Source organism: Vulpes lagopus, chromosome 11 (assembly GCF_018345385.1).
Source record: "Vulpes lagopus strain Blue_001 chromosome 11, ASM1834538v1, whole genome shotgun sequence".
Taxonomy (NCBI): Eukaryota; Metazoa; Chordata; class Mammalia; order Carnivora; family Canidae; genus Vulpes; species Vulpes lagopus.
In genome coordinates this window covers 48,934,898-48,951,411 of record NC_054834.1, presented here as the reverse complement: position 1 = coordinate 48,951,411, position 16,514 = coordinate 48,934,898, and the positions used below count along the sequence as shown (strand labels likewise).

At 40.6% G+C, this 16,514-nt stretch overlaps 1 protein-coding gene across 35 annotated transcripts in view; it reads left to right on the top strand.

Moving 5' to 3' along the window:
- The window catches only part of ZC3H11A (zinc finger CCCH-type containing 11A), a 46,370-nt gene that overhangs the window by 10,799 nt on the left and 19,057 nt on the right, over positions 1-16,514 (top strand). For 27 of the 35 annotated variants that reach the window (XM_041773683.1, XM_041773682.1, XM_041773690.1 and 24 more), the window contains 3 exons: positions 7,153-7,351; positions 8,468-8,587; positions 16,293-16,416. In XM_041773683.1, coding sequence (XP_041629617.1) covers positions 7,298-7,351; positions 8,468-8,587; positions 16,293-16,416 — 298 coding nt within the window. In that variant the 5' untranslated portion in view covers positions 7,153-7,297. Of the gene's footprint in view, positions 1-7,152; positions 7,352-8,467; positions 8,588-16,292; positions 16,417-16,514 lie in introns of those variants that run through there. The other 8 variants (XR_005990628.1, XR_005990631.1, XR_005990634.1 and 5 more) reach the window with 1 other exon arrangement.

Below are 16,514 nucleotides of genomic sequence, written 5' to 3'. Positions count from 1 at the left end.
TTTTGTTTTAAGCAATCTGTACACCCAACATGGGACTTGAACTCACATCTCAAGAGTTGCAACTGAGTCCACCAAAGGAGCTAGCCAGTGCCCCAGTAAAGGGGCAATATCTTTAAAGAAATTTTTTGCCTGGCATTTGATGAACCTCCTTTATTTTTTTTTTTAATTTTTAATTTTTTTTTATTTTTTATTTATTTATGATAGTCACACATACACAGAGAGAGAGAGAGAGGCAGAGACATAGGCAGAGGGAGAAGCAGGCTCCATGCACTGGGAGCCCGACGTGGGATTCGATCCCAGGTCTCCAGGATCACGCCCTGGGCCAAAGGCACGCGCCAAACCACTGTGCTACCCAGGGATCCCTGATGAACCTCCTTTAATTTAAAGACTCAAGTTTAGTCGGTTTAGGTAAAATTTGTTGTATTTTATTATCTCTACCAGTTTCATTCCTTCCTTTTAGATTTTCCATTGTATAGAAATTGAGTTTCCTGGAATTATTTTCATGTTCTATACCTTTTCTCTTATATTGACATCTTTCTGCATTCTGGGAAATATCCTGACAGTATCTTACAAGTCAGTTTTTGTGTTTTTCATCAATTTATTCTGGTATCTATAAGTTGTATTGAAATCTCTTTTGGGTGGCTCAGTTAAGCAACTGACTTTTGTTTTTTTTAATTGGAGTTCGATTTGCCAACACATAGTATAACACCCAGTGCTCATCCCATCAAGTGCCCCCCTCGGTGCCCATCACCCAGTCACCCCATCCCCCTGCCCACCTCCCCTTCCACTATCCCTTGTTCATTTCCCAGAGTTAGGAATCTCATGTTCTGTCACCCTCTCTGATATTTCTCACTCGTTTTCTCTCCTTTTCCCTTTAATAAATCCCTTTCACTATTTTTTATATTCCCTAAATGAATGAAATACAATGTTTGTCCTTCTCCGATTGACTTACTTTACTCAGCATAATACCCTCCAGTTCTGTCCACGTCAAAGCAAATAGTGGGTATTCGTCATTTTTAATGGCTGAGTAATATTCCATTGTATATATAGACCACTTCTTTATCCATTCGTCTTTTGATGGACACTGAGGTTCCTTCCACAGTTTGGCTATTGTGGACATTGCTACTATAAACATTGGGGGTGCAGGTGTCTCGGCTTTTCACTACATCTGTATCTTAGGGGTAAAAATCCCCAGTAGTCCCCTGGGTGGCGCAGCGGTTTGGCGCCTGCCTTTGGCCCAGGGCGCGATCCTGGAGACCCGGGATCGAATCCCACGTCAGGCTCCCGGTGCATGGAGCCTGCTTCTCCCTCTGCCTGTGTCTCTGCCTCTCTCTCTCTCTCTCTCTCTGTATGACTATCATAAATAAATTAAAAAAAAAAAAAATTTTAAAAATCCCCAGTAGTAAGCAACTGACTCATGATTTCAGCTCAGGTCATGATCTCCAGGTCCTAGGATCCAGCCCCACATTGGACTCTCTGCTCAGCAGGACATCTGCTTCTCTCCCTCTTCTCCCCCTGCCCCTCCTGTGCACACATGTGGGTGAGGGTGTTCTTTCCCTTTCTCTCTCTCAAATAAATCTTAAAATCTTAAAAAAAAGTTTGGGAGAAGAGGTGAGAAATTCAAGTTTTCCTATTTTTTGAACTTTGTTTTGTTTCCGCTCTTTTTCATAGCAGTATATTCACTTATATCAAGCTAGGTCCTTTTGATGTGGAAAGGGACAGAGGAAAAGGAAGAGAGAGGATCTTTAAGCAGGCTTACACCCAACCTGGTAACCAACACCAGGCTTGATCTCACATCCTGAGATCCTGACCTCAGCTGAAATCAAGAGTATAGACATTTAGGGCAGCCTGGGTGGCTCAGCGGTTTAGCGCCACCTTTGGCCCAGGGCCTGATCCTAGAGACCCGGGATCGAGTCTCACGTCGGGCTCCCTGCATGGAGCCTGTTTATCCCTCTGCCTGTGTCTCTGCCTCTCTCCTCTCTCTGTTTCTCATGCATAAATAAATAAATCTTAAAAAAAAAAAAAAAACTATAGACATTTAACCGGTTGAGCCACCCAGATGCCTCTTCATACCTCTCATCTTGTATCCTTTAAAGCCCAACTGAGGGATCCCTGGGTGGCGCAGCGGTTTGGCGCCTGCCTTTGGCCCAGGGCGCGATCCTGGAGACCCGAGATCGAATCCCACATCAGGCTCCCGGTGCATGGAGCCTGCTTCTCCCTCTGCCTATGTCTCTGCCTCTCTCTCTCTCTGTGACTATCATAAATAAAAATTAAAAAAAAATAAAAATAAAAATAAAGCCCAACTGAGAGGGACGCCTGGGTGGCTCAGCAGTTAATGCCTGCCTTCGAACCCAGGGCATGATCCTGGGGTCCTGAGATTGAGTCCCACGTTGGGCTCCCTGCATGGAACCTGTCCTCCCTCTGTCTCTGCTTCTCTCTCTGTGTGTGTCTCATAAATAAATAAATCAATAAATCAATAAATAAATCCTTAAAAAAAATGAAGCTCAACTGAGAACATGACCATTTTATTTATTTATTTTTAAAGATTTTATTTATTTATTCATGAGAGAGACAGAGGCAGAGACATAGGCAGAGAGAGAAGCAGGCTCCATGAAGGGAGCCTGATGTGGGACCCAATCCCGGGACCCCAGGACTGCGCCCTGGGCCAAAGGCAGATGCTTAACGCTAAGCCGTCCAGGGATCCCAGAACATGACAATATTAAAAGAATTTCTCCCTTTTTGTATGTTAATTCAAGGATGGGATGGGAGAGAGGTCAGTCACTCATCTTGGTTTCCTGCTTTCACTGTTGAAAAGTATTCAGGTTTCCTCAGCATCATTGACTACTTTTGTTTCCCCTTTTAAAATTTAAGAAATAATGGAGGCACCTGGGTGACTCAGTTAAGCGGCTGCCTTTGGCTCAGGTCTTGGGGCCCTGGGATTGAGCCCGTGTTGGGCTCCCTGCTCGTGTTGGGCTCCCTGCTCGGCTGCCAGAATGTTTCTCCCTCTGCCCCTTCCCTGCCACTTGTGGACTGGTGCGAGCATGCTCTCTCAAATAAAATCTTTTTTTAAAAAAAATTTAGGGGGGCACCTGCTTGGCTTAGTGGTTGAGTGTCTACTTTTGGCTCAGGTCATGATTCTGGGGTCTGGGATCAAGTCCCGTATCGGGCTCCCTGCAAGGAGTCTGCTTCTCCCTCTGCCAGTGTCTGTCTCTTTGTGTGTGTCTCATGAATAAATAAAATCTTTTAAAAATTAAAATGAAAAAAAATTAGGGACGCCTAGCTGGCTCAGCGGTTGAGGGTCTGCATTCGGCTCAGGGTGTGATCCTGGGGTCCGGGAACAAGTCCCACATCGGGTTCCCTGCTAGGAGTCTGCTTCTCCCGCTGCCTATGCCTCTGCCTCTTTGTGTCTCTCATGAATAAATCTTTTTTTTTTAAGATTTTTTTTATTCATGAGAGAGACAGAGAGAGAGAGGCAGAGACACAGGCAGAGGGAGAAGCAGGCTCCATGCAGGGAGTCTGACATGGGACTCCATCCCGGGTCTCCAGGATCACGCCCTGGGCTGAAGGCGGTGCTAAACCGCTGAGCCACCCGGGCTGCCCTCATGAATGAATGAATGAATGAATGAATAAATAAATAAATAAAAAGAAAGAAAGAAGAAAAGAAAAAAGGAAAAGAAAGAAACTAGTATTCATCTTGGTTTTGAGTCTTTGCAAACTTGTAGTAGTAGTGATTACTGCCTTTTTTTTTTTTTTTTTTTTTTTTTTTAATGTCTAGGAAGAAGTATTTTTGGCCATTTTCTTGAACGGCAGTTACATTCTTTTTTCCCCCCTAGATAAAGATAAAAAAGTTCAGTGTGGGGACGCCTGGGTGGCTCAGCAGTTGAATGTCTACCTTCAGCTCAAGGCGTGATCCCAGAGGTCCAGGATTGAGTCTCACATCGGGCTTCCTGCATGGAGCCTGCTTCTCCCTCTGCCTGTGTCTCTTCCCCCCGCCCCTCTCATGAATAAATAAATAAAATCTTTATAAAAAAAAAAAGTTCAGTGTGTAAAACAGATCCATGAAGTAACTGTTCTGTTGAGATGTAAGCAAAACTGTGTCCCCCTGCACAGCCATGTGTCTTTGGGAATTTTCTTACCTCCCAGGGAATTTTGCAAAGCCTACTTTTTTTAATGCAAAACAACAATAAAGAAAACCCTAACATATAACTCATCTGTTTTTTACTATTTCATAGGGTAGTACCATTGTTGAATTAGTAGGTTGGGAGTTCCTGAAACCAGCAACAGTTTCATATTAGCTCTTTGGGAGGTTGTTTTCGGGAATGAAATAGACCCCTAACCTCCCCCCCCCCCATTTTTTTTTTAAAGATTTTATTTATTCATGAGAGACAGAGGAGAGGCAGAGACACAGGCAGGGGAAGAAGCAGGCTCCATGCAGGGAGCCCGATGTGGGACTCGATCCCAGTCTCCAGGATCACATCCTGGGCCTAAGGTGACGCTAAACCACTGAGCCACCAGGCTGCCCTTTTTTTCCATTTCTAAAAGATTTTTCTGTGTGAAACTTTTTCATTCTCCTCTTTTTTTTTTAAGTATGTATGTATGTATGTATGTATTCATTCATTCATTCATTCATTCATTCATGAGATAGAGAAGCAGAGACATAGGTAGAGGGAGAAGCAGGCTCCTCACAGGGAGCCTGATGTGGGACTCTATCCCCAGACCTGGGATCATGCCCTGAACCGAAGGCAGATGCTCAACCACTGAGCCACCCAGGTGTCCCTTTCATTCTCTTCTGATTAATACTTTTCCTTTTTGCATGTGTCATTATTTGAGTATCCCTTAGAGACTTGATCGTGTTTGAGGCAGTTTCTTAACTGAGTTTTGATGTATCCTCCATTACAGAATGCATTCCTTGTGTTTAGAGTCAGGGAAATCCTACTAGTGGACCAGTGAGGTGCTATTAAAGGTCCAACCCTTATCCTATTCTGTAGTGTATCAGTGATGGGGCAAGCCAGTAAAGGCAAACTTGAATTATTTATTTATTACTGTTTTTTAAGATTTTGAGAGCATGAGCAAGGAAGATGGGCAGAGGGAGAAGCAGACTCCTCCCTGAGCAGGGAGCCTGACATGGGACTTGATTCCAGGACCCTGGGATCATGACCACAGCTTAACCCACTGAGCCACCCAGGTGCCCCAGGCAGACAAATTTTTTATTATGTCTGTGTTGCATTATATTAGAAAATTTAATGTTTTCAGCATAAAACAAAATAATAGCCGCCTATAATCCTACCATCCACTCTGGTAGTAACTACTACTAACATTTTGGTCTTGTTCTTCCAAACTTCCTGTTGCTTCATCTTCACTAGCATTTAGTGGTGTCAGTGTTCTGGATTTTAGCCATTCTAAAAGGAATTTGCAATTCCTTAATGACACAATGTTGAGTATCTTATATGTTTATTTGCCATCTGTGTGTCATCTTTGATAAGGTGTCTATTTAGATTTTTTTGCCCATTTCTTAATTGGTTTATTTTCTTATTGTTGAGTTTTAAGTGTTCTTTGTATATTTTGGATACCAGTCCTTTATGAGTTCTGTGTTTTGCAAAGATTTCCTCCCAGTCTTGTCTTTCTCTTAATAATGCCTCACCAGAAGACCTTTAACATTCATATTTTCTAATAGTAGTTTCTTCTAGGCTTTCTCTGCCAAGCGCTTCAAAACTCTTCTAACCATGACCCGATTTCGAAGCTTTTCTATTTTTATATATTTTTTCAGCTGCACCCCATTTCCCAGTACTAAAATCTGTAATATATTGCATATTATCTCATTAAATGGATGTACCATAATTTTTTAAAACCCCAGTTTTTGAACATTTAGGTGTCTGGATGTATTTTCATTTAGAAGCAAAGCAATAGTGAACTTTCTTACGTATTATTACCGCGTATATTGGTTGAATGTTTCCTTCAAGATAAATTCTAGAAATGAATTGCGAGTCAAAGTGTATTGCAAATTTTAAAGGTTTTAGTATGTGTTTAGTGGCAGACTCCTAATTCTTAACCCAGGGTGCTGACTTCAAGGCTGGTTTTTATTTTGGCCTGCTTTTCTTAGATTAGGATTATTAATTAGTGGGAGATATTCAGTTTTATTTCATTGATTTCAAGTTGTAGATCAGTGTTTCTGAAACTTGGTCTTTTGATGTTTGAGTTTGCAGAAACTCTTTCCAAATTCTGGCATGTGCTTGTCATGTGTTTTTACTTTTGTAGAAGCTTTCTTGAACACTTCAGTGTGGGGGGCCAGGGTGTGGCAAGGCTTGGGGGTGGGGGGTATTGGTAGTTTTGTGTAAGCACTGTTTTATGGGAAGAATCTCAAGGGCGACTTCTGTTCCTTGTTATAGATTGGTGTGCAATCTGTTAGCCGTCTTCATTACATAAGCTAGATCTATAGATGTATTCAGGGATGATTGTTTCAGTTATCCTAGTGAGACCATTTCCCCCATCCATTTATAATGAAATATAAATATTTTGAAATAAAAATGCTTGTAAAAATACTGGAACTTTTATTAGATGAAAAAATTAGTTGTCAGCAATGTAGATTCAGCAAATACCTTGTGTAAAATGACATAGTCCCATTCATGATCTAAGATGGAGATCATTTATGGAGTTAGTGGTTATTTCATCTTATGCTGAAGCCATTAACCAGCACCATGGAGAATACAAAAGAAGGGCATGGCTGTCCTTTTTTTTTTTTTTTAATTTTTTTTTTAATTTTTTATTTTATTATTTATTTATGATAGGCACACAGTGAGAGAGAGAGAGAGGCAGAGACACAGGCAGAGGGAGAAGCAGGCTCCATGCACCGGGAGCCCGACGTGGGATTCGATCCCGGGTCTCCAGGATCGCGCCCTGGGCCAAAGGCAGGCGCCAAACCGCTGCACCACCCAGGGATCCCATGGCTGTCCTTAATAAAAGTTTTACATTATAAATGAGAATGTATAATGTGCACTTAAGAATAAAATATTAATCAGGGTTCACAAAGCTTTGTATAGGCAAGTACATAATACAATTAAAATTTGGTTTTAACAGTGTGATCTTAGTTGAGATGCTTTGGAGGAGGAAGTTAGAATAATTAATCTGAAGTACTTTAATGTCTTCTCATTTTAGGATTGCATTTTAAAGACGATTTCTGTGATTGAGTTGTCTTTTGGAAGATTAAACCCATTTCAAGAGGACTTGGAGCTGGTCCTCGCCTTGAGGAAGCAGTGGCTTGTTTTCAGGAAGCCACTTTTGATCTAAGGATCTACCCAGCATGCCTAATCAAGGAGAAGACTGCTATTTTTTTTTCTATTCTACATGTACCAAAGTAAGAATTGGCATTTTTAAAATCAGCTATTTCTGCAGTTTCTCTAATAAGATTTGATAAGATTTTCCCACTATACTAAGTTTTTATGTTTTGTTATGCTCAACCATTTATTATCTGTTACTATTTGCTTAGTACTCTAGGAGAATTCATCATTTATCCTTTTTTTCCTCTTCATTTATGTTCTTCATATCCTACAAATTTCACAAAAATGAAAAGGTTCACAGCATGTAGTCATCATTCACTGTTCTCTTATTGGTAATTAATAATCTGTTAATAATTAATAAGTATCTATTATTAATTATCCCTGTTCAAGGTGCCTATGAAGCACTTTGGCCTCACTTGTAAACTTTAGTTTTATTTACTTTGTATTAAATGAATGGGTGGATTGTATTGTACTTCTAGGAACTGTCATGGGTTGAATTTGATTTTTTTCTTCACATTTCTGCTGAGTAATAAAACCATTCTTCTAAATATGCTTTTTCAACATTTTTCCTTTTTCTCTATCAAAACTTCCTGTTTTTCTGCTTGATTCATTTGCAGCTCCATTCGGATTTATCCACTTTTCTGTTATTTTGTGACTAATTCTGTAAGTGTATATATTAGAAAACCTTCTGAAATCATCTCAGTGCTATGTTTAAAATGATCAGTGTTGAGCAAAGCTCTGAGCATATATAGCATTTTGTTTCAGATATTATCATTGTAGAAGTATATAGTGAAGCATAGAATTGTACTAAAATCCTAATATATTAACTTTGTGATTTTCCATCAAAAGCTAGTTACACAATTCCAGATGTATGAATTGGTTTTGAAGAACTGTAAAATATATTTGTAAAGAGTACCTCTTTAAATACTCCTACTTACCTTTTCAGCCCATCTCTTGGCTTATGTCACTTACGTTGTGAAATCAAATGAAGGATACTGTCAAGAAATAGGCCATAGGAAAGGATAAATTTGTTGACCTCAGATTGTTATTGTCTTCCACCTCAGTTTTCTACCTTGTCTGTCTCTCCTTACTCCTTCATGTTTGTCTGGATGCCAGGAAAGTGTTACAGTGCACACTTTACTTAGGATCTATTTTGGTAGTACAGTTCTTTTCTGTATTCTCTTTGTTTACAGGGTGACAGCTGTCCCTTCCGTCACTGTGAAGCTGCACTAGGAAATGAAACTGTTTGCACATTATGGCAAGAGGGGCGCTGTTTTCGACAGGTGTGCAGGTTTCGGCACATGGAGATTGATGTAAGTTTTCGGTTTCTGTTATCATAAGCAGCCTGGCGTGATGGGCCAATAAAAAACATAGGGAGAAAGGAGTGCCTAGGTGGCACAGTTAAGTGTCTGATTTTTTATTTTGGCTCAGGTCACGATCCTCAGGGTTGTGAGATCAAGCCCCGAGTTGGGCTCTGCATGTTGAACTCTGCGCTGGGCATGGAGCCTACTTAAGAATCTCTCTATCCCTTTGCCCCTCCCCTTCCCACCACTCCCACATGTGCTTGCGCTCTGTCTCTCAAAAAATACATATATGGGATCCCTGGGTGGCTGAGCGGTTTAGCGCCTGCCTTTGGCTCAGGGCATGATCCTGGAGACCTGGGATTGAGTCCTGCATCAGGCTCCCTGCATGGAGCCTGCTTCTTCCTCTGCCTGTGTCTCTGCCTCTCTCTCTTGTGTCTATGAATAAATAAATAAAATATTTAAAAAATAATAATAGATAATGCTTAATATCTTGGTATCTTGGAGTATGAGTGGTATTTTCTGGGAGCTAGTTTGGTAAAGTGTAAAAATCATATGTGTATCTTTGGGGAGCATCTCTATTTCTATGTGGTTTTAAACAGTCTCAAACTTAAAGAAACGCTGCAAGTACATTATAAAACATTTTCGAAGCGATTTGGGAGTGAACTACTGACATTTCCTGTCACCCCTAAATACATTTATGAGTTCCTACAAACAAGAAGAACATTCTCCTAGATAACCATAGTACAACCATCAAGAGTAGGAAACTTAACACTAATCTATTACTTTCATGTAATCCTCAAATCCCATTCAAGTTTTGCTGCTGTACCACTTATGTCCTTTATTATAGAAGGAGCAAGATCAGAATGGAGGGTCACATATGGTTTTCATTGCTTTCTCATTCTCCTTCAGTCTAAAACAGTTGCTCAGCTTTTTTTTTTTACTTTTCATTTGCCTTGACACTTTTAGTAGTTACAGGCCAGTTACTTTGTAGAACGTCCTTCAGTGTGTGTTTGTCTTTTGTTTCCTCTTTACCAAGTTCAAGTCTGTACCTCTGGCAGGAATATCACAGTTCTTCTCAGTGCATACTATTAGGTGGCACAGTCAGACAATTTTAATTATCCCATCACTGGTGAGGTTAACTTTGATCGCTTCATTAAGGTGGTTTGTACCAAATTGCTTCACTATAAAGGTTTTCTCTTTATAACTAATACTCATTTTGTGGAGAGGTACTTTGAGACCCTGTCATCCCATTTTTCACCAAATTTTCCGTTTTTTCCACTTATTTATGTTTGTGTGAATTCAGTGTCCTCTTTTATTCAGTGTCTTGTACTCCATTACTATCATTTTTAATCCTCAGGTTGACCCAGATTTGCCCAGTAAGAGTTGTTCAAGTTGATTTTTGGGTCTTTTTAATGTTTTCATCTTTTGAATACCTTTTTGCGTTGTTGCCTGACAAGACTTTTCAGGCTCATCCTGTATTTTTCTTCCTCAAGTGCTGGAATCAGTCATTTCTCTAAGGAGCCCTGGATCCCTTTAGTGAAGAATGATATATGTAGAAATAAGATTGGGCAGCTCCTGGAGTCTCACTACTTTTTTATGTCTGTGCATTGAAAATCATAAGTTCACATAGATACCTTCAGTTCACCAGCACTACAGGGTCTAGTCTAGGCTGCTCCTTTTCTATACTTGTAACTCTCTTCTCCAAAGTGAGAAACTTGACTTTAATATGACTGGTCTTATCAGTCTTCTTAAGCCAATATAGTATTCACAGCCTCTTCCTTCCCCTCAGGCTCTGACATTGCACAGGAGGCTGCTCTTCCACAGGGACCTCTCTCTCATCTTGTTTTAGTTCCAACAGCCCTGTACCAGGCCTTCTCTCCTTGCTCCACCACCATGAGGACCTTGTCCTCATCATGCTTGGGCCCCACCATCCTACTCTGGATACCCCTCTCTCCCCATGAACACCCCTTTTTACACCTTTGGACTCTGCTGCTCTGTGGGGACAGCCCTCCCATGTGAGATATTTACTTTTCTCATCCTGCTTATATTCTAGCTCTGTACCAGGTCCCTACTTGGGAAGACTCTGCCTTCCTTACCCCACTTAGTCATTGTTGCCTATTCTAGGCTGACCTTCCATAAATATACTATTCCTCATCCTACATTGGGAACTCTTCTGCCACAGAAGCCTTGCTGACCCTGCTCAGGCTTCAACACTGTGCCAGGCCACCTTCCTACACAGATGTCCTCTTAACCCTTCATGGATTCTGATACCGTAGGCCAGTTCTACCTTGTCACCTGGTACCTTCCTCATTCCATCAGGCTCTAATGCCCTTATCTGGACCACATGTCCTTCCCTCTCCCAGCATGAATGCCTGCTCTCATTTCTCAGCCTCGCCTAATGCCCTTGGACAAATTGAAGAACATGGGGAAGGAAGGAAGGGGGACTGACTGCAGTTTGTATGCCTGGGCTCATAGAGCTACTTCAGGTGGGCTCCAGATTTATGGCCTCTTAACTGCATTATGTGCTGCCTATCTTCCAGGGAATTCACTCAACAAATTCAGAAAAATACTTTGCAGCCTTTGAAAATTGATGTTGTTATATTGTTAGCAGAGCATAAATTGTCACAACTCCCTAGAAGGTGTGTCTGGGTCTCTAAGAACATCTACATTTAGAGATTCTCTAGAACTCGTGGGACTCAGCACATAGTTATATATCATGTCTAAGATATATTACAGGGAGGGGCACCTGGGTGGCATAGTTTTGAGCGTCTGACTGGGTTTCGGCTCTGGTGGTTGTCTCAGGGTTATGGATCAAGCCCTACATCTGGCTTGAGATTCTCTCTCTCCTCCCTCCTGCTTTTGCTCACTCGTTCTCCCTCTCTCTAAAATAAATAAATGTAAAAAAATATGATGGGGAAATAACACTGATCATAAAAGAAAAAAAAAAAAAACATAGGCAAAGTCTACAGGAATCCATGGGTGGTTTCTTTTATGATATCCTTCCCACAGTGATTGACCCAGAGTGCACACTGCCCCCAGCAATGAAAATGCAGCACTACGTGTGGGATGTTTGTGCCTAGGGAAGCCAATTAGAGACTTAGCATCCAAGGTTTTTAATGGAGCTGATCAAGCAAGCACTCTCTACCTAACACATACCAAAACTCTACATTCTCAGAAGGATGGCAGGTGTTAGCATAAGATGGATTATTTGCACAGTCTAGGCCCCGTAATTAGCTAACTGACTAGGAACACCAAGGGCCAACTTTGCAAGTGGTGTACCTAAGGTAAGAGTCTTCAGGCCGCTTAGTTAATAAATAACTCTTTCTTCACAGTCTTATTTGGCTGCATTTTTCAAAAATATCGTATGCTTTTTTTTTTTTTAAAGATTTTATTTATTCATGAGAGACTCAGAGAGGCAGAGAGAGAAACAGGCTCCACACAGGGAGCCCAATGAGAGACTCATTCCCTGGACCCAGGATCACGCCCTGATCCAAAAATAGATGCTCAGCCGCTGAGCCACCCAGGCATCCCTCATCTGTGTTCTTATGTGCAAAAGTAGATACATACAGAATTACTCAGGGTAGCATAATTTGTAATAAAATATCTATAATCTTCATTTAAAGTAAGTTTGTTATATTCATACAGTGAAGTGCTGGGCAGCTGTTAACAATTTTTTAAAGGGGTAGGGATGCCTGGGTCAGTGGTTGAATGTCTGCCTTCGGGTCAGGGCGTGGTCCTAGAGTCCCAGGATCGAGTCCCACACCAGGCTCCCCACAAGGAGCCTGTTTCTTCCTCTGCCTGTATTTCTGCCTCTCTCTCTGTCTCATAAATAAATAAAATCTTGTTAAAAATAAATTTTCTTATTTTTTTATTTTTATTTTTAAAGATTTTATTTATTTATTCATAAGACACACACACACACACACACACACACAGAGGCACAGACACAGGCAGAAGCAGGCTCCATGCAGGGAGCCCGATGTGGGACTTGGTCCCTGGTCTCCAGAATCACACCCTGGGCTGAAGGCAGCGCTAAACCGCTGAGCCACCTGGGCTGCCCAAAAATAAATTTTTTTTAAAGGGAAACTTTACTGGATGGAAAGATCAGGATATATTGTCAGTGAAAAAGCAAGGGACAGAGTTAGGTGCATAATATGCAACCATTTGTGTAAAAGAAAGGGGGAGAAGAATTTGTTTTTCATCTACATGTGTATTTTTAAAATCTCTGGTAGCATAAAGGAGAAACTTGACAACAGTGGCTGTCAGGGAGCAGTACAGGAAAGGAAAGGAGCTTTTTTACTATAACCCCTTCTATATGCAGTTGATTTTCATTATTCTGTGGGTTCCGTGTTTGCAAATTTTCCAACTCACTAAAATTTATTTGTAACCCCCCAAATCAGTACTTGCAGTGCTTTCATGGGCCATCTGCAGACATGCAGAGCACTGAAAAGTTTGAGTCACCTGACTTAGACACTCTTGGCTGAGGTGGGACAAGGTGATGCTCTGCCGCCTGGTTTCAGTAGTCATCCTGTAAGCAAGTGTCCTTTTTGTAGTCTCTTTAAGGCCATCTTTTTTGCATTTTTGTCTTTTTTTGTTGGTGATTTTATCCTTTTTGTGGCTGATTAAAATGGCTCCCAGATGTGGCGCTGAAATGCTGTGTGATGTTCGTAAGTGCAAGAAAGCTCTTACGTGCCTTATGTAGAAAATACTCATATTAGATGAGCTTCATTCAGTGAGTTTATAATGCCCTTGGCCTTGAGTTCAGTGTTAATAAATATATTAAATGAAGTGTCATTTTTTTTTTAAGATTTTATTTATTTATTCAAGAGAGACAGAGAGAGAAAGAGAGAGAGGCAGGCTCCATGCAGGGAACCCAATGTGGGACTTGATCCCAGGACTCCAGGTGTGATACACTTGGCTGAAAGCTTATGCTTAACCGCTGAGCCACCCAGGCCTCCCTAAATGAAGTGTCTTTAAACACAAACACAAATATAACCAGTTTACTTATTGATCGTTGCATGAAAATGTTGTGACAGAAACTTGCAGGAACCTGACTCTAATTTTGTATTTCCCTGAGGAGCAGAGGGATTCAGTATTGGCTAATTCAGTATTCATGGTGACTTCATAAACATAACTACTTCAGATAATGAGAATCAGCTATGTATCTTTGAACCATGTGCTATATTACTTTTTAAACACTTAAAGAAATAATTCTATAGGAGAATGTTACTGTGGAAGGAGGTGTTGCCAAATGAAAATGTACACTTTTTTTAATTTGGGGGGAGGGGGAGACACAGGCAGAGGGAAAGCAGGCTCCATGCAGGGAGCCCGATGCAGGACTCTATCCTGGGTCTCCAGGATCAGGTCCTGGGCTGAAGGCAGCACTAAACTGCTGAGCCACCCAGGCTCCCTGAAAATGTACACAATTATATGGAATACCTTTCAAGTCTATATACAGACACCTAATAATCTTTTTCTTTCTTTTCTCCTTCCTTCCTTCCTTCCTTCCTTCCTTCTTTCCTCTCCTTTTCCTCTTTTCTTTTCTCTTTTCTTTTTTTTCCTTTCCATTCCTTTCTTTTCTTTTTTCTTCTTTTCTTTCCTCCACGCCCAACATGGGGCTTGAATTCCTGACCCCAACCGAGATCAAGAGTCGCATGCTCTGCCAACCAAGCCAGCCAGGCACACCTATAATTCTAGTTTTAAGTCTGAGGATGGCATGGCAGACATTTATTACCATTTTCCAAATGGTTTTCATTGTGTATTACTTTTTATTTAGAAACAATCTAGTTAAGTGGATTTTTTTTTAAAGGGGAAACTTCTACTGATAAGGAGAGATCAGGATATTTTGTCAGTAAAATATGACACTGACAATAAATGTCATGTGACTCCCACATATAGAGGATACAATTAAGTCATTCAGTAATTTGAAAACTGCTTCCAGGAAAGAAGTAAAAACTTAAGCAAAGACAGACCCAGGAACAAGAAAGATTGATATTAGATTCTGCCTTGAGGAAGGAGTAATTAAATAATTGTTGTTAATTTCTATCTAAAAAACAATGGTAACTAGTAGTATACTTACCTTTTGGGTGTGCCAGGAAACTGATAAATTCTATCCAGTTTTTTGGAAGGTAAAGGAATTTGGTGTAGTTTTTAAAAATAGGTAGTGATATATGTGGTAATAAATTCAGGACATAAATTTTGTGAATACCTTTGTACCAAACTGCCTTTCAGAGATGTTGAGCTAATTTACATTTCCATTATCAGTACATGGGACTGTATGGGTTCTTCCATGTCCCTACCAACCCAGCGTGCTATCAAATTTTTGATTTCTTAATATATAGTAGATTTTCATCTTTGCCATTTTGGATACATTGAGGATCTTTTTGTAATAGTCATTGTTTTTGTTTCATATTTTCAGCTTCCTGAAGTAATGCTACTATTCTTTCCTAGAATTTTAAACCTAAATTTGCTTATGATGAGAGATCTAGCATAATCCAGCAGATCCAAATCTGTCTTGACCCTTTGTCCCTTGATTGTCACTGAGCACTCCCTCCAAGCTAATCACTGTCCTGACTAGTCTACTGTAGAGAAGTTTTGCCTGCTTTTATTTCCCCATCACACAGTGATGTACTCACACAGTGTGTACTCTCTCGTGTCTGGCTTCTTTCTGTACTGTCCTGTTAAGTGTAAGGATGGTTTTAATCCTTCTCAGTAGTAAGTAGCATGCTCTTGTACGAATAAACTACAGTGTATTTATCCATTCTGGTGTTGATGTACAGTTGGGTTTCCATTTTGGAGCTGTTATACATAGTATTGTTTTAAACCGTTCTTTATACACATCTAATGTATATATTAGAACTAATGTATATATTTCTAGTGTACCTACGTCCTGTGATCCAGCAGTTTGTTCTAGATGTGAGGATTTTTTTTTTCTTATTCCCCTTCTTAAGAGTGAGGTAGCTTGGGAAGGAAAAAATACCTTAGTGTGTTATTTGTGCCTGCCTTGAGAAGTCACGAAAGGGAAAATTTTCCTCAAAGCTGTGAGCTCTTAGTTTAAAATAATAACTGCAGTTTATTGAGTTCTTTCTATGTGTTAAGTGTTTCATATACATTATTTCATTTAATCCTCCTAAGAAACCAAGTAGATAGCTCCTGTTATTGCTGTTTTACAGCTGAGGAAAGTAAGGCTTAGAGGCATTAAATTGTCCAACATCACATAGCCAGTGAGTAGCATAATGTTATCTTGGGTTCCATAATCTTAACTAATGTAGTGTCCTGCTTCTCTAAATTAAATATAGGCATTTAGGGGTTCTAAGATGAGGGCAGGGAGGAGGGAACAGCAGATGATCTACTTCCCTGCTCCCTTCTCCTTCAAGCGTGGAGTGGCACTTTGAGCAACCCATCTTCCTCCTCACAGTCAGCTCATGTACCTCAGACTCCTGAAGCCTGAAAGAACTTTTTTTTAAGATTTTTAAAATTTATTCATGAGAGAGACAGACAGGCAGAGGGAGAAGCAGGCTCACCGTGGGGGAACCCAATGCAGGACTCCATCCCAGGACCCCCGGGATCATGAGCTGAGCTAAAGGCAGATGCTCAACTACTGAGCCACCCAGGTGCTCCCTGACTGACCTTTATTCAGAAAACAAGTGACCAAATTAATATAGGTCACACCTAATTTTTTATTTGAAAATAATGGTTTTTTTTTTTCTTACAGAAAAAACGTAGTGAAATTCCTTGTTACTGGGAAAATCAGCCAATGGGATGTCAGAAACTAAACTGCGCTTTCCATCACAACAGAGGACGTTACGTTGATGGCCTTTTCCTACCTCCAAGCAAAAGTGAGATGTGTTTTTGGTTTTAAAAGGATAGTTACTATTTACTGATACCTATTACGTACACTGTATAGAGTATATTACATATATTGCCTTTAGTCTTG